This window comes from Artibeus jamaicensis, unplaced genomic scaffold, assembly GCF_021234435.1.
Source record: "Artibeus jamaicensis isolate MK-2021 breed Jamaican fruit bat unplaced genomic scaffold, CSHL_Jam_final contig_889, whole genome shotgun sequence".
In the NCBI taxonomy this organism is placed as follows: domain Eukaryota; kingdom Metazoa; phylum Chordata; class Mammalia; order Chiroptera; family Phyllostomidae; genus Artibeus; species Artibeus jamaicensis.
In genome coordinates this window covers 3529237-3556763 of record NW_026522005.1, presented here as the reverse complement: position 1 = coordinate 3556763, position 27527 = coordinate 3529237, and the positions used below count along the sequence as shown (strand labels likewise).

General features: G+C 40.2%; 1 protein-coding gene across 4 annotated transcripts in view; it reads left to right on the top strand.

Moving 5' to 3' along the window:
• SCFD2 (sec1 family domain containing 2) overlaps positions 1 to 27527 on the top strand; it is a 320652-nt gene that overhangs the window by 111050 nt on the left and 182075 nt on the right. For 3 of the 4 annotated variants that reach the window (XM_037134595.2, XM_053654916.1, XM_037134597.2), the window contains exon 5: positions 5332 to 5581. In XM_037134595.2, coding sequence (XP_036990490.2) covers positions 5332 to 5581 — 250 coding nt within the window. Of the gene's footprint in view, positions 1 to 5331; positions 5582 to 26073; positions 27302 to 27527 lie in introns of those variants that run through there. The other variant, XM_037134596.2, reaches the window with a different exon arrangement.

The window sequence follows — 27527 nt, the reverse complement described above, 5'->3', positions numbered from 1 at the left end:
AGGTAACATATTTATGGTTCTGGAGACTAGAGTTCAGGCTTCTTTGGGGGGCCATTTTTCTGCCTAGCACACACTCTAGTAAGTGTGCATTAACTATTTGTTGAGGGAATAAAGGAAGTGTCCTATCCCATCACTCATTTCTCAGAGCTCTGCTCCTTCCTCATATGAGATGCTGATTGTTTAGGACTTCTTCCAGGATTTAGGTGTTCCTTTGGTGTGTTTCTAAAGTAAATGAATTACCTCTACTAAAGCTCTTATTATTGCATCATTGTACTGTTTACTCCTACCACACTCCCCTGTAGCTCTGGAATCTTCTGCCTTCCTTTGTTCTTTGTATGCCCAGACAATGTCAAGGTAGCTGGCACATCGTATGTACACAATAAAGAATGCATTAGTGCCTTGGCGAGTTATCCTTACACATCCCAGTTACATGTTTCCACTTTTCCTAGGACATATAAAGAAGCAGAATGGCTTGTTAAGGGAATTTAAGGCCTAGTGGCACGTCTTAATGCAAGGACGGCAAGTGATCTTTGGGGAGGAAGGGCCATAAGCACTCCTTCAGGCGCCTACTGGCAGCATACCTGGGACTGAGCAGGAGCTTGGAGGGATTGCAGAGGTGGGTTCTGCAGCAGCGCCCTACAGTGGGTTAGAGTTTCTCTGAGTGTCTGCAGGCTCTGCACTGCAGAGGAGCGGTGTGAAGCCACCCCAGCCTGCTCGGCAGCCACACAGAAGGTGGCCTGTTTGCTCCTCGTGCCTGCAGAGGTAGCCAGCACAAGGACTGACTCTGACTTTGCAGAGGTGTTTTAATTCAGCCAAAGAGTTGGACTTTCTAAAGACAACATGCATTTTACAGAGGGCCCTTTGTATGGAGTTACTGGGGACTCATTCAAAAATAACAGGAGCCCCAGTCTACAGAATCGTTTTGTCACAAGACACAGCTCTAGTCTTCCACCTCCTACCAGTGGGCCCATTTATATCAAAATGAATAAGAAATTTAATCCCTGGTTGTTGGGGTTTTTTTTGCTTTGGTTATGGTTTGCTCTGTGTGTGCTTTTTTTAAAAGCAGTATTTAATAATGTTTACATTGCCTTTAACCTTCGACTAACTTTGCAGTTTGTAGGCTGCTCCTCCCTCCTTTGAGACTGCTAACTTCCTATTCCTAGAAGGCATTTCATTCCCTTACCCATCATCTCTATCACTTCTGCTGGGAAGGAAATGAGACCATGGAGTGGCGGGCAATAGTGGTTGGAGTGACAGTTCACATTTATCCAAGGCTGTGTGCCAGGCACAGTGCTACATGATTTACTTCTATTATTAAATCCTTAAAACAACCTTATGAAGCAAAAGCTATTGTTGTCTATCCTCAGATGTAAGAGAAAGTGTTTTCCCCAAAAATTAGCCCTCAGAAAAGAGGGTGCCCCCTTATGTTTGAGTCCTGACAAAGGTTGCCCAGTTGTGGGGATTACCCTATTTTAGACCACAAAGTATTTTAAATAGTTGTCTCAGAATTATGAAAATGGTGCCTATTGTTTGGGATTGCTTAATATTCAAGCATATGCTGGTATTTTTTCCATGTTAATAGATGAGGAAACTGAGACTTGGCAAAGTTAAACAACTTGCCCAAGGTCGCATGGCAAATAAGTAAGAGAGCCAGGATTCAAACCCGGGCATATAATCTTACTTCTGCATCCTCATTATTAGTCCTCCTCAGACTCTTTCTCTCACCTTGGAAAAGGTTTCAGTCTAGGGAATCACTGATGGTTTTCTTCCTTCTTGTTGAGGTTTCGTTGTCAGAGCAGAGAAGATGGGATGGTGAATGCATATCCAGTCTGGAGCCACGCATTTATGGAGAGCACTAGGAAGCTCTAGTTCACCTTCTAGTGGCATGGCACTCCCTCTGGTTCAGCCTTTCCAGATGCTCACCTACCTCCCTTTGCCATTGGTGGCGAGTTTATTGCTTCTGGAGTCAGTCCCTTTTCTCGTTGTGGGTTATAGGAGTTCTTCCTCCTGTTGAGCAGAAACCGCCTTTCCTGGCATTCTCAGGCTAACAGAAAGGAGATCAAAAGAGCCCTGGGTTTGTCTCACCTGATTTCTGCTCTCCTTGCCTCCCCTCCTTCTTCCCTTCCCAATAAATATTTTATTTTAAAACAGTTTTAGATTTCAGGAAAGGTAAGCTATGTGCGAACATAGTACAGAGATTTTCTGTATATCTCTCAGCTTATTGTTAACATCTTACATTGCTGTGGTACATTTGTCAGAACAAAGAAACCAATACTGGTCCATTATGACTAAGTATAAACTCCAGATTTTATTCTGATTTTACTAGTTTTTCCGTAATATCCTTTCTGTGTTCCACAATCCCAAATTACCTTTAGTTGCTATATTTCCTAAGTTTGACCTGGTGTGTGGTAGTGTTTTAGCCTTTCCTTGTTCTTTATGACCTTGGCAGTTTTAAGGAGTACTAGCCAGGCATGTTGTAGAATGTCTCTCAGTTAGGATTTAGCCAAAGTTTCATCATGTGCTGTTGGGTTTGGGAGAAGGGTACCACAAAAGTGAGTGTCATTCTCATTAGATCCTATTAGGGGCGCAATATCAATATGACTTACCACTAGTAATGTTAACCTTGATCTTCTGGCTAAAGTAAAGATACTCCTCCCTTCCCTGTTTTTTTTCCTTTTTAAGATTTTATTTATTTATTTTTAGAGAAAGGGGAAGGGAACTAGAAAAAGAGAAACATCAGTGTGTGGCTGCCTCTCACTTGGCCCCCAGTGGGGACCTGGCCTGCAACCCAGGCATGTGCCCCAACTGGGAATCGAACTGGTGACCCTTTGGTTCAAAGGCCTATGCTCAATCCACTGAGCTATGCCAGCTAGAGCATTCCCACCTCTCCCCTTTTTATAAAAAAATTTTTGAAAAGCAAGTCATCATGTGCAGCCTACACTTATGAGGTGGGGGTATTAAGCTCTACCTCCAGGTGGTGCGTATCTACGTAAGTTTTGGGGAATTTTCTTAAGGCAGATTTTTCTCTTCTACATTTATTCATTAGTGCAGTCATTTATATCAGTTTGGAGTGATGCACAGTTACCTTATACTTTTTGAAACAGAGCCTCTTCATCTCCACATATCTCATGCCTCTTTAAGATGGAGCAGTATTCTTGACTTTGTATTCAACTCAGTGATTAACTTTTTGGAATGCATTAAGCAGATGAGAATGAAATTTTGGAAATTGATATTCATAGCTATTATCTAGCAGACAGAAATCTGCTAGAGTGTCAATAATAAGGGGTTTTGCTCTCTTGCAACATATCTTAGATTAACAACTTGAGAATGATGGTCTGAGGGCCAGATGCTAGGGAGTGAGTCTTTTCAAATGAGTATGATGATTATCCTACCGTGTTTTACTTTGTGTAAGTATCTTTAAAAAAATCCTTTTGTTCTGGGGAAAGAATCATAGGCCTTCTCTAGGATAGATACTAGATATATAATATACACTTGCTTTTTAGAAATGGGATATAAAGCAATGAAGGAATCTGTTTAATGTCATCCAAGGAGTTGGTTATAGAATAAAAAGAAAAACAAAAACCAACCAAACAAAAAAACCCCACAAAAACTGCAGCCTCCATGGCCCCTTTTTTAACAGGCCAACCACACAGCTTCTTTCTTCTAAATTGCTTTTGGCAGCTTGTAAAGCAAAGAAAGGACCCTTGAAGGTTTCTCTCCAGAGAATCCTGAGGCTGTAGGTTAGTTCTAGGATGCCTTCAAAACTTTCAGCTAGTTTCCTTTGAGAAGTGGGTGGATTTGTACTTGGTAAATCATGTCTTATAAGTAAAATATCCATTCTATTCTTTCCATTTGTATCTTATTCTTTCCAAAGATTTACCATTTTATTTTGTGTGGGACATTGTGAACATCCAATATTTTTGTGGAAATAAATGGTAACAGCTGTTTTGTCTGTTTTGTACTAAATAATATAATTGTGAACCTTAACCTTGAGATGATATATCCAGGTGTAGAAATGACAACTCGAAAAGCTCATCTTGGGGAGTTATCCCCATACAAAATCACATTCAGCTGCTTGTGGCCAAACTTCAGAGAGTTTCTGTAGGTCTTTCTTTATTCCAATTCTCCCTTATTCACATGGCTTTTCCTCTTTAAGATGGTTCATGTTCACCTATAAAACACACACCCCAAGGCCCCATTTTCCTTTCCTATTTTATTTTTCTCTTTTACTACTATCTAATATATATTTTACTTCTTTAGGCCTCTAATTGTCTGTTTTCCCTAAGGGCTGTGAGAGCAGGGGACTTATCTTGTTCGCTGCTGTATCCCCAGACCTAGAATAGTACCTGGAACCTAGTAGATGCTCCACAAACACTTCTAAGTGAACAATGTGAAAGTTGGAAGCTATGATCATTTGGCCCCAGGTTTTAATATAAATACAATTAGTTGGGTTTTATTTTATAGAGTTATTTTATATTATAGGTTAAATTAAATTACATTATTTAAAATGGGGATTTACCTATGCACCAGTAACCTCAGAATTTGTGCATAGTGCTTTGGAAGTTATGCAGTTATTCCAGTAATGCAGTGTTATTTTCACATGTGAGGAATTTTGAAATTCTCTCCTAAATATCGTTCATGTGATTGGTGGAAGAGCTAAAAACAAAAAAAAATTTTTTTTTCAGTGTTGAGGTGAATTACCTTCATACTGACCCAAAGATACTTTGAAGCCCAAGTGACATTACTCAGTTTGATCCCTTATTCTGTTCACTAGATTTAGGAGAAAATGACTTAATGTTATTTTGTAAAAGAACTCTTTCACACTGATATTTACTAATGTAGAGAATATTCAAAAGAGTATGCTGCAAAATCTGAGCTCATTTCTCTGAAGGAGTGTCAGCATTCATTTGGATATATGGATACTAACGTTTTATTTTTGATCATTTACTTTACAAATATATTACTTTTATCTTAAGTTTCTAGTGTCTGAAGTACTTGCATTTTTATTTTTAAAACTAGTGGATTTCATGTAACCAAATGCAAGATAAAATCATTGGGTCTGCAACTTAACTATTTTGTAAACTAGATCTTTTATATTATTTTTAGTTTTATCAACTAAATCTGTTATAAACTAGATCTTCCGAAACAAGCAACTCTAATGCTAATTTTTTTTTGCAGTATTCTCTCCAGGACAAGATATAAACAAATAAGGAGCAGTGTAGGCAGTGAACATCACAGACTTGTCTGCGCGCTGTCTGGACTGACATGGTGCGTGAATTACATCTTTGTACAAGATTAAACATGTTGTCGCATTACCACCTTTTATTTCAGAGCATCGGGGCGTCCACAATGTCTGGGGTGTTACATCAGCTGCTGCCCCTGATTAAGCCTTCAGATCAGAGGACCAGTGATGACTACAGCCCCGAAGAGCTGCTCATCCTCCTAACATACATTTACTCTGTCACCGGAGAACCCGCAGAGGACAAGGCCCTGGCTGCAGCTGAAGGAAAGGTGAAGAGAGCCCTGGCTCAGGTCTTTTGTGAGGAGTCCAAGTTGTCACCTTTGCTGCAGAAAGTCACAGGTGAGTGTCTGACAAAGATCTAGAACACAAACATCATTGATTCAGCAAACGGGTTTAAAAATAAAAGCCATTTCAGAAAGAGGACATAACCATCTTCACTGGAATGGTTTGGAACTTCGTAAGGTCTGATGAATGCTAGCTAGCTTTTAGGATCAGAGGTTTTCCTTTTGGATTTTTTTTCCAGTCATGGGAGTGAAGCAGCCTTCTAGTTGCTTGTCAGAATTCATGTGCCTTAGATCCAGAGCCTTGTTAAAGTAGCAAAATATTCATAGGGCATAATGTCTTAAAGGAAAATAAAATGTAGTGCATCCTATTCAAAGGGTTTCTGTTGACATATTCTCTTTGGTTTTGTCAGTTCAAAATTAAAACACAGTCTTAAGATATTACACAATGATGTGGGATTAAAAAGTTACCATATTTCAGAGTAATTTCCTATTTTGAATTTACATTTCATTCAATCTGGATTACTTGGTGGTATCCAAAATAATACCCAAACATCCCAGTAAAGTGGGCTATTTAATTTGGGAGAACTATATAATTAAATATCATAAAATCTAACTATTCACTTCTAGTAGGAACTGTGATATAACTCAGAAACATTCATGTGTTTTATTCTGTATCAAATTCAATATTTTTATTTATATTCTCTGTAAAGCTTATTTCTATTAGTATGGACTGAGCCTTGGGTCTGTTTGGGAGGGAGATGTTGTTATTCAAACACACATAAAACTGAAATACTTTAGAAGTGTACCAGGTTTCCATTCACTAATGAATGTGTGTGTGCAGGTGTGCGTGGCCCTCTCCATTCAGAAGGCTTAGTTGAGGCAGACTGTGTGTCTCCCAGTTCCTCCTCCTGGCCCCGCCGGACCTTCCTGGGAGAAGCACTGGGTTGCTGGGAAGCAGGCTGTGCAGCCCATGCACATGTGTTTTCCTCTGTGCCCACTGCTGACCTTTCCTCTGTTTGGTTATGGAAAATGAAACCCTGATGAGATGGAAACCAAGTGAAGTTTCCACAGAAATGAGACACTTTCTTGCTTAGTATAGAACCTGTCTGCCAACTCAGAATCTGCTTAAGGAAAACTTGTGGGATCTGTCCCCATTTCAGTTAGGTGCGGTACGCTGTATGATTACATGTGTTTGGCTGTAAACGAGTATGGAAACTTAAATGTGTTTTATACGGTGCTAAGAACAGTGATTGGATTCAAAGTAAAATTGAATTCTAGAAGAATTTAATTGGAAGTTATTCTTGAAATGCGTAATTTCAGAAACAGACAACAAAGATGGTGTGTTTTAGCCAAGGTTATTTGGATAGCTTTTCTGTAACATTAGTATGTGACTATATTATTTGGGGAATTGAGGTCATGCGCTAAGAGTGTTCATTTAATATTTGCTCGAGGTGTTTATTGACCCAGCATTTTGTTCTTTATTAGTTTCCCTATTTAGGGTTGCTCAGGATATTGCATTTTCTTGCTTTTAACTGTGCTTTCAACTTTTTAAAACACTTCTCTACATTCATGTTTATAACAGGAAAATTTGCAAGTTTAGCGGTTGAAGATTAAAAAATGAGAATTTGTGGAAATCTTAGTATATTTAAAAATTTTAAGAGCAACTTTATGTAATGCTGAGTAAATATTTCAGTTTAAACAAGGTGGGTAAAACATGCTACTTAAATCTGATGTAAGCAAACCTACCGGTGGAACCCATGTGCCTCGATAAACTTCTGTGCACACCAAAAGGACTTGATTTCTGAAGATAGACTTTGACTTGGCTGATCAGACACACCCTTATGAAGTGTGTAGTAAGGTCAGTCGTCCTGAGAAGTAGGGTTATGTTTACGGTTGGCTGCTGAGGAGAATGTTTAATCTACATCCCTACATCCCGTGATAAAAGGTAATCTGGTAGTGTTAGAGGTGTCATTAGAATAGGATGGAATACCCCAGAATGTACTGGAAGGATCAAATTGCTTTCAAAGGTGCTTATTGTGGAACTAGGTTAACCTAGTTTTTTACCTTGAACTTTACCTTGAACTTGTCCACAGTGTTGTGCCTATGTTATTCCAGTTCATAGTCTTGCCTTACTTTTTACTGGTTGGCAGAATTTATTTTATGCCTTGTGCACATTATGTGGTGGATGAAATTTTTTTTAAAAAGTATTATTGAAAACAAGTAATCAATATAAGAATTCTACTTTTCATAAAATGCTATAATTTTACTAATCTTAACTGTCAATAGGATCAAGAAAGCAACACTTTTTCTGCACTAAAAACTGAAGTATTTTATTATCATCAAACTGCTAAGTGATAGAGTCAGAATTTGAACCCTGGTGTTCCGGCTCTAGAGCCCATGTTTTTAAACATAGAATTTTAAGCCTGCTACAAGCTCACTTCCATTACCACTATTATTATATATTGTATTATATGTTATAATATATCCATTATTATATATTATATTCTCTAACTTACACTTGCTTACACAAATTTTTTAGCCCCACCCGAGAACATGCTTATTGATTTTATAGAGATAGGAAAGGAGGGAAAGAGGGAGAGAACATCGATCGGTTGCCTCTAATATGTACCCTGCCAGGGACCGAACCTGCAGTCTAGGCATGTGCCCTGACTAGGAGTGGAACCCATGACCTCTTGGCTTATGAGACCAGGCTCTACCAGTGGAACCACAGCAGCCGGGGCTACACTTACTGTTTTAAGTTATACATGCTCAACCATTCCACCATGTTCTTATTTTGTAAACAGTGAATTAATATTTGGTTAATGTAGATATTGCTTGTGCTTTTTAATCTTTTTATAATAGCTACTTATAGATGTTTCCTTGTATCTTCCTCTTTTTGTGCATGTACCCTCTTTGTTTCTGCTTTGCTATAAAGAAATTAAAATATTTCAGTCATTGAAATTTATAGGTTATCAAGTTTTTCTAAAGCAGAACTAGCAAACTTAATTCTTTTCATGTCAAGAATACCTCTTGACAATTATTGCCTTACATGTAAAATTCATATTTCCTTTTATATGTCAAATATGTAATTTAATTTAAACAATTTCTTTTATTCTTATTCTTTCCTTTGATGGAATGGACAACAACAAATTATAGTTGACAAAACAAAACAAAACTTCAGCATGGTCCATGGCAGGATGCTATTTTGTTTTCAATAGATACTTTTTGGGAGAGTGGTAGGCAAAAGCTCTCTTTTCTACTCATACAAAATAACAAGGGTTGGCTCTGCATGTCAGCGATGAGAGCTGGAGAAAGAAAATTGGTATGGCCTAAATATGTCGCTTAATGTTGTTCTTTCTGAGTCTTGCTAAGTTCAAAGAGAGTATCAGTTTCCGCATACGTTAGTATTTGCATGGCAGTCGCAAGAGGAAACAAAGGAAAACCATCTGAACTCTCTTCAGAGAGTGAAATCAAAATGCTCGTTTTAAAGATCTGTGCAGACCCGGAACGTCATCCTGCAGGAAAAGCACAGGCCTCACAGACAGACATCCTTGATTCAGAAGTCTTGGCTCTGCCATTTCCCAGCGGTACATGCGAGTGGACAAGTCACCCCTCTGATTATAAACACAGGTGCCCCGTGGACCACTCATAATTTTGCCAAGGATAAAGCAATGGTGTGTGTGTGAGCTAATTTTTGGTCCATGCAGTGTTGTGACTAGGTCATTTTTTTCTCCATTGATGTTATTATTTTGATGGCATCTAGCCATCATGTAGGGTAGTGCTTCCCACACTTATTCACACTGGGACACACGTAGACAGTGAGAATGTTTGCATAGCATACTGAGGTAGATGGACAGGACTCTGGTGGTCAGAGGCAGCCAGCCCTGGGGCCTCTGGCCACTCCAGGCCCCACCCAGTTGACCTGTGAACTGAAGTGGAGCAGCAGCTTGGCACACCTGGAACCTATTAGGGACAAATCAGTGTGCTGAGATTGGTAGGTTAGAAGGCTGTGGAATCAGAAAACAAAGAAAAACAAAACTTGCATAGGGTTTTTAACACCCAAAACTATTATGGAAAAATCTCTTTTTCATAAAAAAAATTTTATATTACTCATTGATTTATTTCCTAAATTTTTATACTATCTTTATTTTTTAATTTAATCTTTATTGTATTTTTCCATTACCTTTTAATCCCCTATACCCACCTCCCCCCAGCAATCCCCACACTGTTGTCTACGTCCATGAGTTCTTTTGCCCTTTTGCTCAATCCCTCCACCCCCTTACCTCCCCCCTCCCCAATTAACTGACATCCTGTTCTCCATCTATGAGTCTGTCCACATTTTCTTTGTTCGTTCTCTTTGTTCATTAGATTACACATATGAGTGAAATCATATGGTTTGTCTTTCTCTGACTGGCTTTTTTACTTAGCATGATGTTTTCCAGGTCCAGCCATACTGTTGAAAAGGGTAAAATTTTCTTCTTTTTTTACAACCAAGTAGTAGTCCATTGTGTAAATGTTCCATAGTTGTTTTATCCACTCATCTATTGATGGACACCTGGGTCGCTTCCATATCTTGGCCATTGTAAATAATGCTGCAATAAACATAGAGGTGCTTATGTTCTTTTATACTAGTGTTTTGGGTTCATTTGGATATAGTTTCAGAAGTGGGTCACAGGGTCAAAAGGCAGATCCATCTTTAATTTTTTTAAAGTATTTTGATACTGCTTTCCACGGTGACTGCACCCATCTGCATTCCCACCAACAGTGCAAAAGGGTTCTCTTTCTCTGAATCCTCATCAGCACTTGTTTTTTGTTGATTTATTGGTGATAGCCATTCTGACAGGTATGAGATGGTATTTCATTATGGTTTCAATTTCCATTTCTCTGATGATTACTGACATTTAGCATCTTTTCATATGTCTGTTGGTCATCTGTGTGTCCTCTTTGGAAAAGTGTGTATTCAAGTCCTTTGCCCATTTTTTATTTGGGTTGTTTGGGGTTTTTTTGGCGTTGAGTTTTGTAAATACTTTATAAATTTTGGATATTAACCCCTTGTCAGATGTATCGGCAAATACATTCTCCCATTCTGTGGGTTGTCTTTTTATTATGTTGATGTTTTTCTTTGCTGTGCAAAAACTTTTTAGTTTTATTTAGTCCCATATGTTTATTTTTTCTTTTATTTCCCTTGCCTGGGAAGATAGATCTAATTTTTAAAAGTTGCTATGAGCAATACCTGAGATCTTGCTGCCTATGTTTTCTTTAGGATTTTTATGGGTCTAGGATTCTGGGTCTAACATTTAAGTCTTTGACCCATTTGAATTTATTCTTTTGTGTGGTGTAAGATGGTGGTCTAGTAATCAAAACAGCATGGTACTGGCATAAAAATAGACACGTAGATCTGTGGAACAGAATAGAGGCCCTAGAAATAAACCCACACCTCTATAGTCAATTAATATTTGACAGAGGAAGCAAGCACATAAAATGGGCTAAAGATAGTTTATTCAATAAATGGTGCTGGGAAAATTGGACAGAAAAATGCAGAAAAATGAAACTATACTATCTTTAAAGAAACATTCAATAGGGGTTAGACCTGTTTAGTTAGGTTTAGTGTAAAGCTGGGAATGAATGATTAATAAGTATCTAAAATATATGTGGTTCAACATAGAGGCATGATAATACATAGAAACTGTAATTTCCATTTGTTAGACTCTTATTCTACTTTCTCTTAATAATTTGGGATTATCAATTACTATGTCATGGCATTAGGATTGCATCTGGATATATATAATGAAATTGACCAAATTAGCTTAACAAACAGGGATTTATTTTCCTCAACTAGAAGTTCAGATACAGGCAGCAGAACTCTTTCTGGCTTCTCCCTCCCTCCCTTATTTCTTTATGGAAACTTTTTTGAAAAGTCTAAGTAATCATAGACCATATAAAATTATTATTGAGATTTGTGGCTTCCACTTTATGATAAAAACTTGTATCTCCATCAGCACAAGGCATAGACATTTTGTTTACTGTGTTAGTAAAGGTATGTCTTTAAACAAAGCATTTTTCATCGTCGGCCAAGTGCTTTCCCTAGCCTTGTAGAAAGTTTTAGTAGTAAAATATGAGGTACTTCCAAATGGAGAATTGTGAAAGATGAGGAGCTAACACGGCTTCCCCGTGTGTTTCCTTTACTCTATCACCTCTGCGTTCTCTCCTCATCTCACAGTTTTGCCTCGGTAATTCATCAAATTCGGAATACACATTTTTGCAGATCTTAGTTCCTAAGGGCACTATTCTGATTGAAAAACGGTTTTCAAGATTTCACAAATCTTTCCCTTGAGAAGTTGTTTTCTAGACCTTGAGCATTCCTATTAGTTTGGCAATAACAAGGATGGTGGTGCGGTCACTGGAAGAGCGACCCTGAAAGTTCATCACCAGTCATCACGTTACCCACACTTGAATGAGAACTTCGGCTCATTATAGTAAGTGACAGTGTACACAGTCATGGCTGTAGAATCCACTCACTCTGTGGAAGGGGGACTTCAGGATGTAGGCGAAATTCATTTCAAAAGGGATCCCACCTCATCTCTTGATTCTTATTTACAGATTCTCAGTGTGGCACTCCACTGATAGGATTTTAATTAGGAATACACCTTCATTTTGCATTTCAGGTTTCTTGTCTCAGGGCTGTCAAAGCAAAACAAAACAAAAAACAGACTCTTGTTTTTCAGTATGGTTTGCAACACTGTCTGGTATAATAGGGTCTATTTTTCCCCTAGATTTCTAAGATTTCTGCTGGAAACTCTGATGAAGAACATATGTCTGCCCTAAATCACTCCCATGAGAAATGTTGCAACTGTTACATTTAGTTTTACTGTCTAACATATTAAAATAGTTAACCATAGCACAGATTAGAAAACAGCTATATCAAGTGAAGTTTAAAATATTTAGTTTATATTTAAAATATATCACAAGCTCTGAAGAAAGATATTTAGAGCTGCCTGTTACAGTGGCTAACTAGTTAAGTAATTTTGTTAACACATTAAGGCATCATTACAAATTACTTTCTCAAGTACTTGATTTTTCCATACCACAATATAAGAATGATCATCCTTAACTAAGAGACTTTTTGCACTCATACTTATATGGGCACAAATACGTGAGACATACTGTCTATATGACTAAATTTCCCACTGTACATGATCCCAATAATCATAATTGTGTGACAGAGATTAATTATTGCTGATTCTTAACTGCATATTTGACCTGGTATAAATGTCTCAATTGTGAAAGAGAAGAAATGGAACGCATAGAATATAGGGTAGTTTTCTTGAACACAGATCTGTAGATCAGATAGGAGAGATGAGATGATATAGTTTAAAAGCAGAGAGGGGGGCCTTATTTCTCCTCCTAAGTATGTCTCTAGATGTGTAACCTTAAGTTGTTTAGCTTGCTTCAGACTCAGGATCCTTATTATAAAATGAGAGTCTCTTTAGGTAAATCTAAGGTCTCTTTTTTCTCGTCCATTGTATGGTTCTAGTTTCATATGCTTTTTTTTTTTTTTTAAGATTTTACTTATTTATTTTTAGAGAGGGGGGGAAAAGAAGGAGAAAGAGAGGGAGAGAAACTTCAATGTGTGGTTGCCTCTTGTGTGCCCCATTCCAGGGACCTGGCCTGCAACCCAGGCATATGACCTGAGTAGGAATTGAACTGGTAACCCTTTCGTTCACAGCCCACGCTCAATCCACTGAGCCACACCAGCCAGGGCTGCTTTTTATTTTTAACCGAATCATTATACTCCTTCCCCTACTTCTAAATCAGCTCTTCCTCAATAACTCTCTGTCTTTTTCCAGATACCACTATCCTCTAAGGTGGGAAGCAATCTCCATTGACTCAACTTCACCACCTGTAGCAGTTGGCCACTTTCTGTAGCCCATCTCTGTTTTTTTTTTGGAGATGCTGTTTATGTCTCTTCAAAGATGCTTTTTTTTAAAGATTTTATTCATTTATCTTTAGAGGGTAAGGAAAGGAGAAAGGGAGAGAAATATCAATGTATAGTTGCCTCTCGTGTGTTCCCTGCTGGGAACTGGCCTGCAACCCAGGTATGTGCCCTGACTGGGAATCGAAACACAATCCTTTGGTTCACAGGCCCATGCTCAATCCACTGAGACACACCAACCAAGGCTCAAAGATACTTTCTTATCCTCAGGCACACACTGGCCCATGGACTTCTCTCAAAATCCTTGACTCCCTATCTATCCACTTATTCATCCTATTGTCTGATGGATGCCAACCTAACATTCTTAAATTTAATTTTGTATGTTACTACCTTTACCCTAAGGTTTTTCCTCCACTATTATAGCCATAGCTTCTCATTGTAGAAAATTTGAAAATGTAAAGAACAATGTAGAGGCCACATAGGAATTTTATTTTATTGAGTACCTGTGAAAAACATATATGCTGCTTATGGTCTTTTTCTTTTTTAATTTATTTTATTCTTTTTTTAAAAGATCTTATTTATTTTTAGAGAGAGGGGAAGGGAGGGAGAAAGAGAGAAAAACATCAATGTGTTGTTGCCTCTCACACGCCCCCTACCGGCAACCTGGCCCACATCCCAGACACATGTCCTGACTGGGAATTGAACCAGGGCCCTTTGGTTTGCAGGCTGGCACTCAAGCCACTAAGCCACACCAGCCAGGACTATTTTATTTTATTCTTTATTTATTTTATTCTTAATAATTTAAAATAAGAGCACTTAGATTATTAAGGTTACTAACATCTGGTCATGTATTTTGCTGATATATTTTTTATGTTGGTATTTGTCATTCATATTTGCTCACATGGGAAATCCAGAGGCACAGCTATCGCCAGGAGAGTTGGGTGGGGGCTCCAACAGTGTGATGAGGACTCTGCATCTTCTGCACTTTTCTTCCTTCTGAGTATTACCTCATTCTTTCCTATCACAACTGCCTCTGTGTGACCCCTCATCTTTCCCAGCCATTCCTGGCTCATGTCATTCCAGAATAGCAACTCAGGAAAAAAAGTAGCTTTTTTCTTCTAGGGGTTGTAGATCAATCCTAGGAAAGGAAGCTGACTTGCAGGCCCTGTAGCCAGGACAAAGGGGTGCCCTTTGACCAAGATGAGTTGTGAGTGTTCGCCATCCAAAGTCAAGTCTCCTTTTGTCAACATATATTTGACCCCCTTTATGCAAATATATGGATGATGTACACATACAGATTTGTACACTTGAAACATACGTAATTTTCTTAACTAATATCACCCCTCAAAATTTAAAATATTTATACCATTTAATTTTTTTTAAAAGATGACTCATGAGTCCCCTAAGTGTATGGGGGTAGGCAGGAGGGTGGTGGGGCCAGGGATTTGGTGCGACGGGCAGTGGGCTGTGACCAACAGCCCATCATTGCCACTTAGAATAGGGGTTGGAGTGAGTCCATAAAGGCAGAGATATGATATATAGAAACCAGATATGTCGCCACGAGAACATTCACTAACCAATCAGTTTTACATCTGTGCATTAAAAAAACACCTTTTTTGAGTTTAAAAATTAACCTGTAAACAGTTGAAGTTGTCATTGATACCTGAATAAGTACTTCAAGAATAGGTATTAAATGCCTAAGAATAATTGTCTGGAATTTTCACGAGTGTCTTAGAAAACAGCATCAGAGCAACTGTCAATTAAAGTCGTTCTTAGAATTGAAGCTACTTTCACCATGTGACTCCCTGTCAACTCTCAAGTAGCAGTGACTGTGCTTGTCATGCGTGGCTGTTTAATTACATGTAATTTTTTAATATAAGCTTTAGAAAGGCAGAAATTGTCATTTGGTTGAATTTTAAAGCTCCAGCTGTGTTTATATGTTTCTGAAACTTCATAGTCAGATTTTTTTCTCTGATTACAGAAATTTTACTTGTTTATTATAGAATACTTGAAAGATCTTTTGCTCTTTAACAAACACAGGAAAATAAATAAAAAATTACCTACAATCCTACCACCCAGGGAAAACTACTGTTATTATTTTGATGTCTATTTGATGATCTACTGATAAATAGAAACTCAGATTCCATAATTGCTTCCCACATGAAGGTTTCAGGTGGGATTTTGTTTTAAACGTGTTTTACAGTTTATCTCTTATGGTCATCATGCCCAGAATAAAGAATGCATGGGTGTATAGTCAACATAAGGTTTTTAAAACTAATATTGGAAAGGAAGTTGTTGAGAACATTAGTCTTGAATCTATGTTCCAAGTTCAAGGAGACATTATCCTCAAAAGTAAAATCAAAATATAAAGGAGGATCATTAGGACCTTGGGTAGGAGGAGTATAACATTTAAGTATAAGCAGTTCAACCTGAAATTCCAGCAGAAGAAAATTAAAAAGAGACACAAAGGGCTCTAGGCTTTGACTTACATTATTTTATTATGTGAGAATAGAAGATTAACATTTAAAAAGCCAGAAGGAGGACATATGTATGCAATGACAGTGATATTGGTGTGTATTTTAAGTTTTAGTTTTAAATGTAACCACGAATGTAATTCCCATAGAAGCCTGACATTTTCTGCCTGAATGTGTTGCCTGTTTATTCTGTCCTTAGCACCTGGATGGAATCGGTCCCAAACAGAATGCAATTTTCACTGAAGTGTTTAGACAATGAAGTCCCCTTCTTTTTCTGTTATTCCTTTCATTTTAAACACAAGACATATGCCTGCACCTCTTTGTCAGGCTCTTGAGTTGTTGCCAACCTGACAGAGAACCATCTGGAACAGGAAACTGATATGGCGCAGTGTTCACTAACAATTTACATTTTCCAACATGCAAAATGGTCAGGGCTTTAATTTTAAAAGCTGTGGTTTTGTCCAAACTATACTCCAAAATAACTGGACTCTTTATTTCCTTATTTTTGTTGTCATGGTTAAGAAAAACAGTTAAATCTGATCTGTTTTTGTTTTTGGGGTTTTTTTCGTGCAGTGATGTCAGATTTGGAGTTTCTATTCTGTACAAATCACCACCTTGCAAAGAATTCAATCTTTGGCCAAGAAAGATTTTTTTCCTGCTTAAAATATGATTGGATACTTCCTAGCTGGGAGAATACACTCTTTCCGTCAAAGTACAGGCATGATGCACCAAGTAAACTATCACACTTGGTAGAGTTCACAATATTTTGGTCCTCTCTTTGGTGTACAAGAAGTGAAATACATGTTTCCAGCCATTAAAAAAACCTTTTAACACTAAATGTTGCTCGTAGGAGCAGATTACTCAGCAGCAATTTCTTCTGTAATTGTATCTTTATTATTATTATTAAACTTTAACCTCCTGCCTACCATCTCCCTTCTCCTGTCCTCCTCGCTAATCTCACACCCCTGTGGGAAAACTGGTCCCCTGGGGGTTTGCACAGCACATGCTTGAGCATTGCTAGTTGTTCTCCTTGAGAGCGCAGAAGCCCAGACAGAATGACATCATCTGTGATGAGTTCAGCCTTTTATTTTAGCAATGGATGTTTCATGACTGTTGACTTTAGAGTGATTCGAGCATCTCAGAGCAGCAGCCCTTCCAGACGTCAGTGTGGAAGTGTTGAAGCTATTACATGTCAGGATATCTCTACTCGGAGTTAAGAATAGAACAAAACCCACAAGGGTATATTTGTTGGAACTTTTTCGTTGTAGGGTGTGTGCAAAGAAAAATTCAAATATCAAATTTCTAATTACTTCCTTATTGTTATTAACTTCATAGTTCTTTCTTGAACCAATTTATCCCTACATTTATCTTAAATTCAGATTCAGTATGTGAAAAATCAGGGGGAAAATGCTGAGAACATATAGACATATATGGTTTTGTGATTTTTTCTTCTTTTTTTAAGGGCATGACTCTTGTTTTGCATTTGGGAAGTGAAAAAAATCAGTGTTTTGCTTAAAATTAGTAGAATAGCAAAAATGGACATGATCAGATTGAAAAAAAATCTGGGTCACCACTCTCCGGGGAAGGGAGGAGCTAGAAACACTTGCCAAGTAGTGTGCTACACCCAGTGTCCCCTGTGTCTGGACGAAATGACACGCCCTCTGCCTGGACTTTGCAGAAGTGCAGAACGTCATTTTCTGTGATCACTTTCTCACTCTGGAGGCCTTTTTATTCTCTCATATCCTTTGTTCCAGCCACAGGCTTTTCCGTTCCTTAAATACCTGCTACTCCCACCAGACCTGAGGTCCTTGCACAAGTGGTTCTCTCCAGCTAAGTCCCCGCCCCAGCTCAGTAACCCCCTTTGGAGCTCGGTCCAGACCACATGTCCTAGGGGCTAGCCCGCTCTGACTCTCCATACTCAGCTCAGAGCCCTGCACCCCCGTCATGTGTCTGAAGTGAACGGTTTATGTTTGTGTGGTGCTTTGATTAGTGTCTGCCTTCCCTCCCAGACCATAAACTCTATGAATTTTGTCCACCATTGTATTTCAAGCACTGATCATGCTTGCAGGCACATGGAATGGTCTTGGTAAGTATTTATTAAATGAATGAGGGAATTAGAAACTCCTGCCTCAGCTTCAGTGTTTAGTCTGAAACCCTGCGATGTGGCAAATAGGTTGAGGCTTTACCAGGGGAACATTTTGCTGCCTAAAATGAATGGGAAATTGCAAAATGCTAGTGCAGGAAAATGCAAATGAGAAAGGCTTTAAATCCAGGAAACTAATATGTTTAAGAACGCTTCCATTTTCCTCCCCAAGGTTCAATTTATTTATTTGTTTGTTTGTTTAAATTCAATGTATTGGTGTGACACCGGTTCACAAAACCACACAGGTGTCAAGTGAACAACTCAATAAAACACCATCTTCCCCCTGCAGCGTGTGCCCATCACCCCAAGCAAAGTCTTTTTCCATCCTCACCTTTGCCCACCTCCACCTACTCCCTTTTCCCCTCTGGCTACCACCACACTGTTGTCTGTGTCTATATGGGCTACATTTATACAATGGAATGTTACTCAGCCATAAAAAAAAGAAGGAAATCCTATCTTTTGCAACAGCATGGGTCAACCTGGAGATTATTATGCTAAGTGAAATAAGTCAGTCAGAGAAAGACAAAAAAACCATATGATCTCACTTATATGTGGAATTTAATGAATAAAAAAACTGCCGAGCAAAATAGAAACAGAGGCATGAATACATGGAACAGACTGACAGCTGTTGGAGGGAAGGAGTTTTAGGGAGTTGGATGAAAGAAGGTGAAGGGATTAAGCAAATTATATATATATATATATATATATATATATATACACACACACACACAATTTTATTTTCATCTCTACAATGTAGTACTTTCCAACTGTGCTATATTTTAATACTATTCCCTAAAATATATGCCCAGCTCCCTATTCTTACCTGTAAAATTCTCACCTATTCCCTGAGCTGCAACTACCTTTCTTATTCCCGCCCAAATCACCCCAGCCTGAAGTGGACCCTGCGCCTCAGTACTGATTTGTGGTAGTCCTAGGGCACCTCTGCCGTATTTGTGTTGCCTCCTATGCTTGGTGTTTGTGCTTGTATGTTCTTCCTACCCGGTGATCTTGGGCAAGTTAGTTAATCTCTCTTTACCTCCTCTACTCCATCTTTAAAGTGGGGGACATAATAGTCCCTCTGTCATGGGATTGCCCTGAGGAGCACTTGGTTGTATATAGCTACCACTGTTGTTTGTTAAGCTTCTCAGGGCAGTGACCATATATTATTCTCCTTTGCATTTCTGGCTGCCATTTTTAACTTGTGGTGCTAAAGGAAGGAAGGAATAAATACCGGGGTTTGACATTTTCCTGATGCTCTTCACGTTATTCCTAGACTTGGTTCAGGTTCAATGGAGGCTGGGCTGACAGCTCACCCTTTGAGGGTCTAGAACTGGTTCTGAGGCTTTTAGATGGTGAGAGAAGAGTTTGATAATGATTACTGCTTTCTGTAAAATCTTCTTGCTCTATAAAACTCCATTTGTTGTTTTGCAGAAAACTATTTCGTCTATTCCTGATAAGAAAAATATTATAAATAACGTATCATCACCTGGGCAGTAAATCTAAATGTTCTACCCTAATGCCACCTAGAAAAATAAATCTAGGAGTTGGCTCATTTTTCTTTCACACATACATTTTAGAACTGAAATATTTTTTAACTTCATAAGAAAAGGGCATGTAAGCTGTGCATAGGTGAGATGAACTTACTCTCTTTTACTTTCTTTTCTCTGAGGAAAACCTTATAGGCTGGGTGATCGCCTGACCCTCAGCTTTTGTTGGCCCACCAAGTGAAGCTGGGGCATCAGACACCAGTGCATTCGCCTGTATGACGTGAACAGCCCCGACAGACTTGGCCTCTCTCTTAAATGCCTGGTCCCATAGTCCTAGCACTCCAACTGGCACTAATAGGATAACATGTTTATTGCACACCAAAATGTCTAGACGTAGCACGGGAACCATCCTGTGGGATGACCCAGCTCTCCAGGCTCCTGGTCTCACCGACACGGTGAGGTGTCGGGCCCTCGAACAGGACGCAGCCCTGCCCGGCAACGTTCTTCTCCAGCCAGCTCACCACTGTCTTACAGCCTGGGGCTCCCTGCTCCTCAGGATGGAAATGTTTATTTTTTCATTTTTAACTGCATTTAAAAACTTACTCAAATCTATTTTAAACATAGGATTTCATTCTATTTCCCACCCAGTCTACAATCCAGTTACCAGAGGTTTTGTTTAGTACTTCAGTAACTTAACATCTTACCTTGAACTGAAATGGCTCACATTTTACTTTATTTAGTATACAAAGAATTACTTATTTATTTACTTAATTATTTATTTATTTCACAAATTATTATTATTATTATTTACTTGATTGTTTATTTATTTCACAAATTATTATTTATTCTTTAATGGCTTAAAGAATTTTAAGCCATTACTATACATATAAATTATAAGTAGGAAATCAAGAACATATAAATATCAAAAAATACAGATCATAAAAGTCAGTTTAGGTGTTCACCTCTCAGCTTTTAAGAAGCAAAAGTTGATTGAGAGATCATCTATACATTTTACATTTTATAAAATATAAAAAAGTATTGGGCAATATAAAAAAGCATTTTTTATTACTAAACACTAAAAAACTTCTTCATAAGACTGGGGATGACATCTAACACGATTGAGCGTGACTCGGTGAAAATGGTTTTTCAGTGAATTACAATGATGCCGTCCATGTGCTTAAGCTTTGAGTGTTTCAGCTTGATCCATCGGGAGGCAGGATGGGGGTTTTAGACTGTTTGTTTCCCCAGATGTGTCTGTGAACATCCATTTGGATTCTTTTCTGGAGTGGTTTCCAAGAACTAGTCTGCAAGCCAGCTGAATCAGAATCACGTAGGAGGTTTGTTTAGCCTACACCTTTGCAGGTTCTGCCCCAGACCTACTGAATCAGAAGGTTAAAGGGTCAGGTCTGGTGATCCGTATAGAACTGGAGCAGTGGGTTCTGTCTGGAGTCCCCTTGGTCAGGCACAGGAAGGGACTTTTCCTCTAGGCATCACCCTATTTGAGGTACCTAGGACCTCACCCTCTCTTCTGGAACATTTAAACAAGGTCCCAAGTCCTCGAACAGGGCAGAAGTTGTCTACTCAGAGTGGGTTTGTTGGCGGAGTCCCAGGTGTCAGTGGGCATTCTTCTTATAGGCATGCAACCGAGGGCTTGCTAGCCATGTCTGTCAGTGCCGACTGCACAGCTGTTAAGGAGCCAGAATTCCAACTGAGGCCCCTCTGAGGCCAGAGCCAGAGTTCACCTCTGCACCGTGTTGCATAATAATTCTGGGCTGAGCGGCTTCAGCTACTCCTCCCCACCTATTTATTTTGTTTATTTATCATTGTTTATTGTGACATAGCTGTTCCATTTAGTGGCTGAAGTTCTTGCCAGGACGGGGTTCATGTGGGGACTCTTTCTTCCCTTTCACGGTGAGTGAGCTGGAGCTTGTCAGCATGTCACGCTGTAGGAGTCAGAACCCAGGATGTTCTTCTCTTTAGATTTTCTTGGCACCAAAGTAACTGAGTCTTGGGAAGTCAGTCCTTAGGTTATCCCATTAGGCGAGGACCTCATATGAATGGGTTACGTGATGTGATGATATGGCAGCCGAAATATTAAAAGCCACAACACATTGTGGAAGAGAAGACAAGAAAAATGAGAGCAATCTTGGTGGCTGCTTATATTAGTAGTCTTGATTAATGTCTTCTTTTAAAAAAATCAAATTGCTAATGCATCTCTAATCACTGTACCAGTCATAACCAATTAGTTGTGTTTATGTAATATGAAACAATACGCAGGCAGGGCTGGCTGGCATGTCATTTCCTTCCACAGAGGGAGTCAGGATTACAGGCCTTGCTGTTTCTCTCCGTACCTTGTTTTTGCAGGCCCCCATTCTGACTGTGACCAGGTCACAGTGTACCACTTGGTCAGCCCTGCCAGCAAGTCAGTCGGCTCCACTGTGGACGTGGAAGGGACCCAAGGGGTTGCCCACGACAGCATTCTCCCAAGCTAGGCTGCCTCCTTCCTGCAACTCCTCAGGGGCCGACCAGTTCGCAGACTTTAACCAGCAAGCCTTGGCTGTTCTGTGCCTGTTTTGTTTGGCCTCCTCAGTGTTTGGGAAAACTTTCAACTGAAAGCCAAATCAGAACAATGGAGATACTTCCCATAAATAGCTCAGTTTTTTCTAGAAAAAACGTAAAGAAGCGATTGGAGCTGAGTGGCGGCTGCCCGGTGGGAGGGGCCGTGCTCTCCAGCCAGCCCCCGGCACCTGGCCCTGGCCTCCTTCTCCCACCTTCCCCGGGGCCCAGGCGCGGGCAGCCCTGGCCTCCGCTTCACCGTAGCTGCCGGGCTCTTCCTCCCCTCCCTGCTAGTGGGGTGAAAGAATAGGACTATAGTCTATATAATGTGGTACATCAACTGTAATTTAAAAATAAAAGTAAGAAAAAGCAAAAAAAGAAAACTAGAATATTTACTGTAATTTAAAAAAAAGAATGGACCAAGCAGCAGTTCTGATCCATTTGGAAACGGCTCACTCATCATTGTCTTACTGTTTCCTAGATAGGAGCTTAAGACCCACGCGTTTATGAGTGTCCTTCAAGGTCCAGAAATGTACTGAGCACAGGCTGTGGCGTGTAGTAGCCACTTGGCAAACATCTACTGAATGACTGAATCTGTGACTAGAAGTCCCAGGTGCTTGGGGACTTGGGGTCATTTGTTTGGCTGGAAGAAGAGACTTAATGTGGCAGTTTGGGAATATTAATGGCACTCTTTGAGTACATGCAGAGCTTGGATGACAGGTAGAAATTTTTTAGTTTCCATAATACACAAGACTTTGTTTTTATTTTGTGATGGGATACCTTGGTCACTTAACATCAAAGCCCTTTGGGAGACATTAAACTTCATTGACCTTATAAAGTTTCAATAAATTATTTTTGTTCTCACTTAATACGAAAAGCCCCCTTGAGTTCTGTTGCGTCTGACAGTCTCTAACCTGACCCCGTTTACTTCTCCCTGGTGGAGCTATGAACTGGCTACACTCTACGTCTCTGTCGCCTCTGGCCCTCTGTGACCCAGAGGCCTCTGGTGTTGACCACAAACCCTTATTTTGTTAACAACACTTGGGCTCTGCCCTACCATGCCGAAATCAAGTTGTTAATGCCTGTCACAGTGGTTAAGGACTGGGGTTCCATAGGTTGCCTGGGTTGGAACCCTACCTTTGGTGCCTGTTCATGGTGTGGTCCTGCAAGCTAACGTATCATTTCTGTATCTTAATGTTCTCATCTGCGAAATGGGTGTCCTCGCAGCATTGTTAGAACAGTGACCGGCACATTGTGAGTGCTCAGGAAGTGACAGCTGCTGTTTTGGTGGCGGTAGTGACTGGGCAGTAACACCTGCCTTACATTAGAAGAATACAGCCGGTAAAAAGTGAAAAAAATGTAGCCATTCAGAACATTTTTGTTATTTAGTTTTGCCTTAAATGCATTTAATACTTAAGAGTTGCAAAGCCCTTTTTACACCAGACTGTAAAAACACTGGCTACTTTTTTCTCTTAATGTATGATCCAGTTTGATGTGATGAAATGAGAGCCTTTTGGTTACATACTAGGGGCCCCTTGCTTTCCCGGTTACAAAAGGCAGATGAGGCCCGTGTGAGGGGCGGTCATTACCTTCCCACGGTAATTACTATTTGGTAAAACTCAGCACTCTCACCCCAACGACTGAAGGAACATGAGGCTGGTGTCTGTGTGTCTGTGCGCGCGCCTCGCAGGGAAGGCCAGCTCTGGAATGTGGTGTGAGGTCACTGCCGATTGGGCCCTGGGGTCTGGGTTTCGTCTCTGGTGTTGGAATACCTCAACTTATCTGTTTTCCACAGGGGATCACGCCACTCTTCAGGGGGGCTGGGAAATTCTGAAATGAGAGCATCCTTCATCGGTGAGACACACCTGTCCCAAACAGTGGCAGTCCTAGCAAGGCTAACAGTGGGTGGTGACCTGAAGGAGCTCTTTTCTTCTTTAGCCATCAAGTCACAGAATTTTTAACTGCCTTATCACCGCCTCTCCTATTCCACACCCTTCCTTTGGACAGAACCCCAATTTCAGGGGCAACATAAAGTAAATGCTCACGTTGGGCCTATTCTTTCCAGTTACTGAAATGTTCCCTCCAGGTCTACACCAGGAGAAAAGGCATCCCTGCTGCAGAGTCCCTCTGTGGCTTGGACTCCGTGTGATACGGATACCATGGAAACAAGTCCTTTCATAGGAAAAGAAAAGCAAATGCCTTGCAGATTATAAGAGGAAGTAAATGTAGTGTGCTGGTTAGAGAGAGCGGAGGGTGGGATGGAGGGAAGGCCTTGAGAGTCGAATTGGGTGTCTTGCCAATTAGGCCTGCGACCTCGGCCCCTTCTTATCCGTGAGCTTCTTCCTCCGGGTACCACCCTCGCACAGCGCCCGGAGGGTGAAGGCTCGTCCTTCCCGTGGCAGGCACTCAGTAGTCATTGTCACTGTCACTGTGAGCATGCCTTCCTCTCACTGAACCTGGAAGAAAATTCTCGTTATTCAAGTTAGAAGACCTCACGTTGTCAAAGCATTTTGAAAAACTTCTTTTCTGAGAGAAATATTGGAATTAGTTCTGTCTTTGTGATTACATCTCATTTCAAATTTCACAGATCCGCAAACCTCTTGACCTAATCAGTAACTACTCATGGATGGAGAAGTGCAGTCACCAGTATGAATCATGTAATTTCCTTTTAACTCCTGGTGGACCGTGAGCCTCCAGGCTGGTCATTTCCTCAGCCATCAGTTGGTGCATCCCAGGCAGGAGTGGGTCCTGGGAGACAGTGGCCAGCAGCAGAAAGCCCCTACCCTGCAGGGGCTGGTGTTTTAGTGGCAACATTGCTCCTTACTCATATTTATGTCCCGTTCATACTTGCATAATACCTGGCATACAGCAAGTACTCAATAAATGTGCGGATGTTTGGTGAACTGAGTGCAACTTACTGAAACGAAAAGTCCAGTGTGCCCATTCTGGAAAGTTTGTCTAAAGAAAAAAAATCTAAGATTTTTCCATGAAAGAGCCAGTTTGTCTTATGTTTTATTTATTAACAATACCCATCAGTCTAGTAGAATGGAAAAGTACATCTAGCTGATTACTGTCTCCTTGGTGTTTGAGGAAGCCCTTTGCTGTGATCCCATTTATATAAAATTACCTGTGGTGTTTGTATGTGTAAAGAAATGTGTACAAAGAGATTTAACAGAAATACAAACCCAAGTTGATGGACTTGCTCTTGAGTGTTACCAGACTTTGCAAAGCTTGACGAGAGCTCTTTCTCCAATGTACACAGAACTCCTAGCCTGCCCGCACACCAGCTGCCTCCCCGTGTACACCTGCAAATAAAGAAGAAAGGCAGCAGGTGGTGAGGTGGGAAGGAAGTAGCAAGGGAAGGCCTATTAGGTGCTTGGCCTTGCATAGAATGCTTGACCTTTCTATAAAACCACCTCTTACCTGTGAGGTAGCTGCTACTCCCCCGCACCTCCTCACCTCCCCAAAATAGCTGAGGAACCTGAGGCTCAGAGGTGACGAAACTCTCAAGGACATGTAGTTGGGAAGTAACAGAGGCAGGATTTGGGCCCCAGCTTCCCAACCCAAAGATGCTGTCTATGGGGACAAGGCCACACCCCTCCTCTACCCGACTGATATTCTTGGGTATGTCTCCCAGGAGTCAAGACTGTCTTCCTGAAAGCTGCTCTGGGGTAGGTGAGACAGATCACAGCAAGTGCTGGTTGAAGTGTGTTCTCGTGTTTCTCTCTCCTTAGGCTGGCTGCATGGCCTCAAGAGGGGCCAGCATGTCCTGGGGTTCTCTCATGGTTCCAGGGTAGGTTTTGAGTTACAGAGAGTGCCATTCTCCTGTAGAAAAAAAAGTTTTTATAAACACCCCTTCCTGATCTGTTTTTCAGAGCTTGTCAAGATAAGATGCAGAAACTTGGTCTAGGAGCAGTTAGAATCAATGCATTTTTGGTTTTCTTCCTCTGACAGCATCGCCGCCTGGATCCCACACAGAATCCAAGGTATCTGTAACAAGGTGGAGGCACCTAGATGCTCTGTGGTCGCCTAAAAACCCGGTGCTGTTTCAAGAATATGTTAACATCCTTCCACCTTCTGTCATCGTCCTCAAACCCCCAAAATACTGTCTGAGTCTGTTGTTTGTTGAGTAGTATGTGGCTCAGGATTCTTTCAGCTGTTGAATATGGAAGAAAGCCTAGCTGAATTAAGCAAAAAAGGGAGTTTATGGTTTCACAGGAACTAACTAACAGCCAAAGCTACCCTGCTTCAGGTACAGCTGGATCCAGAGGCTCAAACAGTGTTATCAGGACTCCATCCGCCTCCACCACTGCCAGTGTTCTCTTCCACAAGCCTACAAATACCAGGTTTATGTTCTGTATAATTGTTAGTTGTTTACCAACTGTTTTTCAGTTTTCCTTCTTCTGGGTACATGATACTTTTGTGCCCCTCTGTTCCCTAAAGTTAAGTATGGCAATATAACTTGCTTTGACCAGTAAAATGTGAACCTAAGAGGCATGTGCCACCTCTGGGCAAAAGCTTTTATAAGCCACTGTACTATTCACTATGTCCCCATCTCTCTACCTTGGTGGTCAGGTTTTGGCATTTTACCACAACATAATCTAGCCTATCCTGGCTAATATACATCCTCCAGGTCCCTATGCAAGGGAAAACAAAAGGAATTTCTATACTATTTCTCAAATAGGAGTTTTAGTATCTACTCTGAATGGCTGCGGTTAAATGGTGTAGCTGTCTCTGAACTAATCTTCTGGCCTAGGAATGCAGTGCTCTTATTGGACAGGCCAAGGTCACACCTTTACCTTGAGACATGGGGAAACTAGCCCACCCAGTGCTCATGGACAGAGTGGAAGATGTAGAAATATAGAAGATGGATGCTGGGTGGATTAAACTGAATATGTCTTCTGTAAGAAGTAATAAAAAGTTCTGCAGCATTTCCTTTTTATTCTGGGGCAGGGATCCCATCATCAGACTTTTTAGAAGACCAGTACCTGCATAAAACTGCTGAACAGAATTTTAATGGGTTTTTATATTCTCAAACTATAAATAGGTGTTGGCAGGAAAAATTGTAAATTAGCAAGTTCAAAGTGGAAAGAGCCTGTCAGTCTTATACCCAGAAGTCAGTAATAAAAGATTAAAAGAATAATGTAACTTCCTTTCCTTTTCTTAAGTTTCTTCCATAGTATCCCCATCTGCAGTCTTTGTCTGGCTTTAGTAAAGGTACTGCCAGTGTGAGCGCATGTCTGCCTCTCTTTGATAATCTCTCTACCTCTGATTAGCATTCATGAATTCTGCTCTCTGGAAATCAGGGCAAATCATGCTTTCCATGTGTGTGGGAAATCCTAGCATAGATCTGGCATAGAGTAAAGAACAGGTTTGCAGGGTTGTTTTTTTTTTTTTTTTTAATTTAA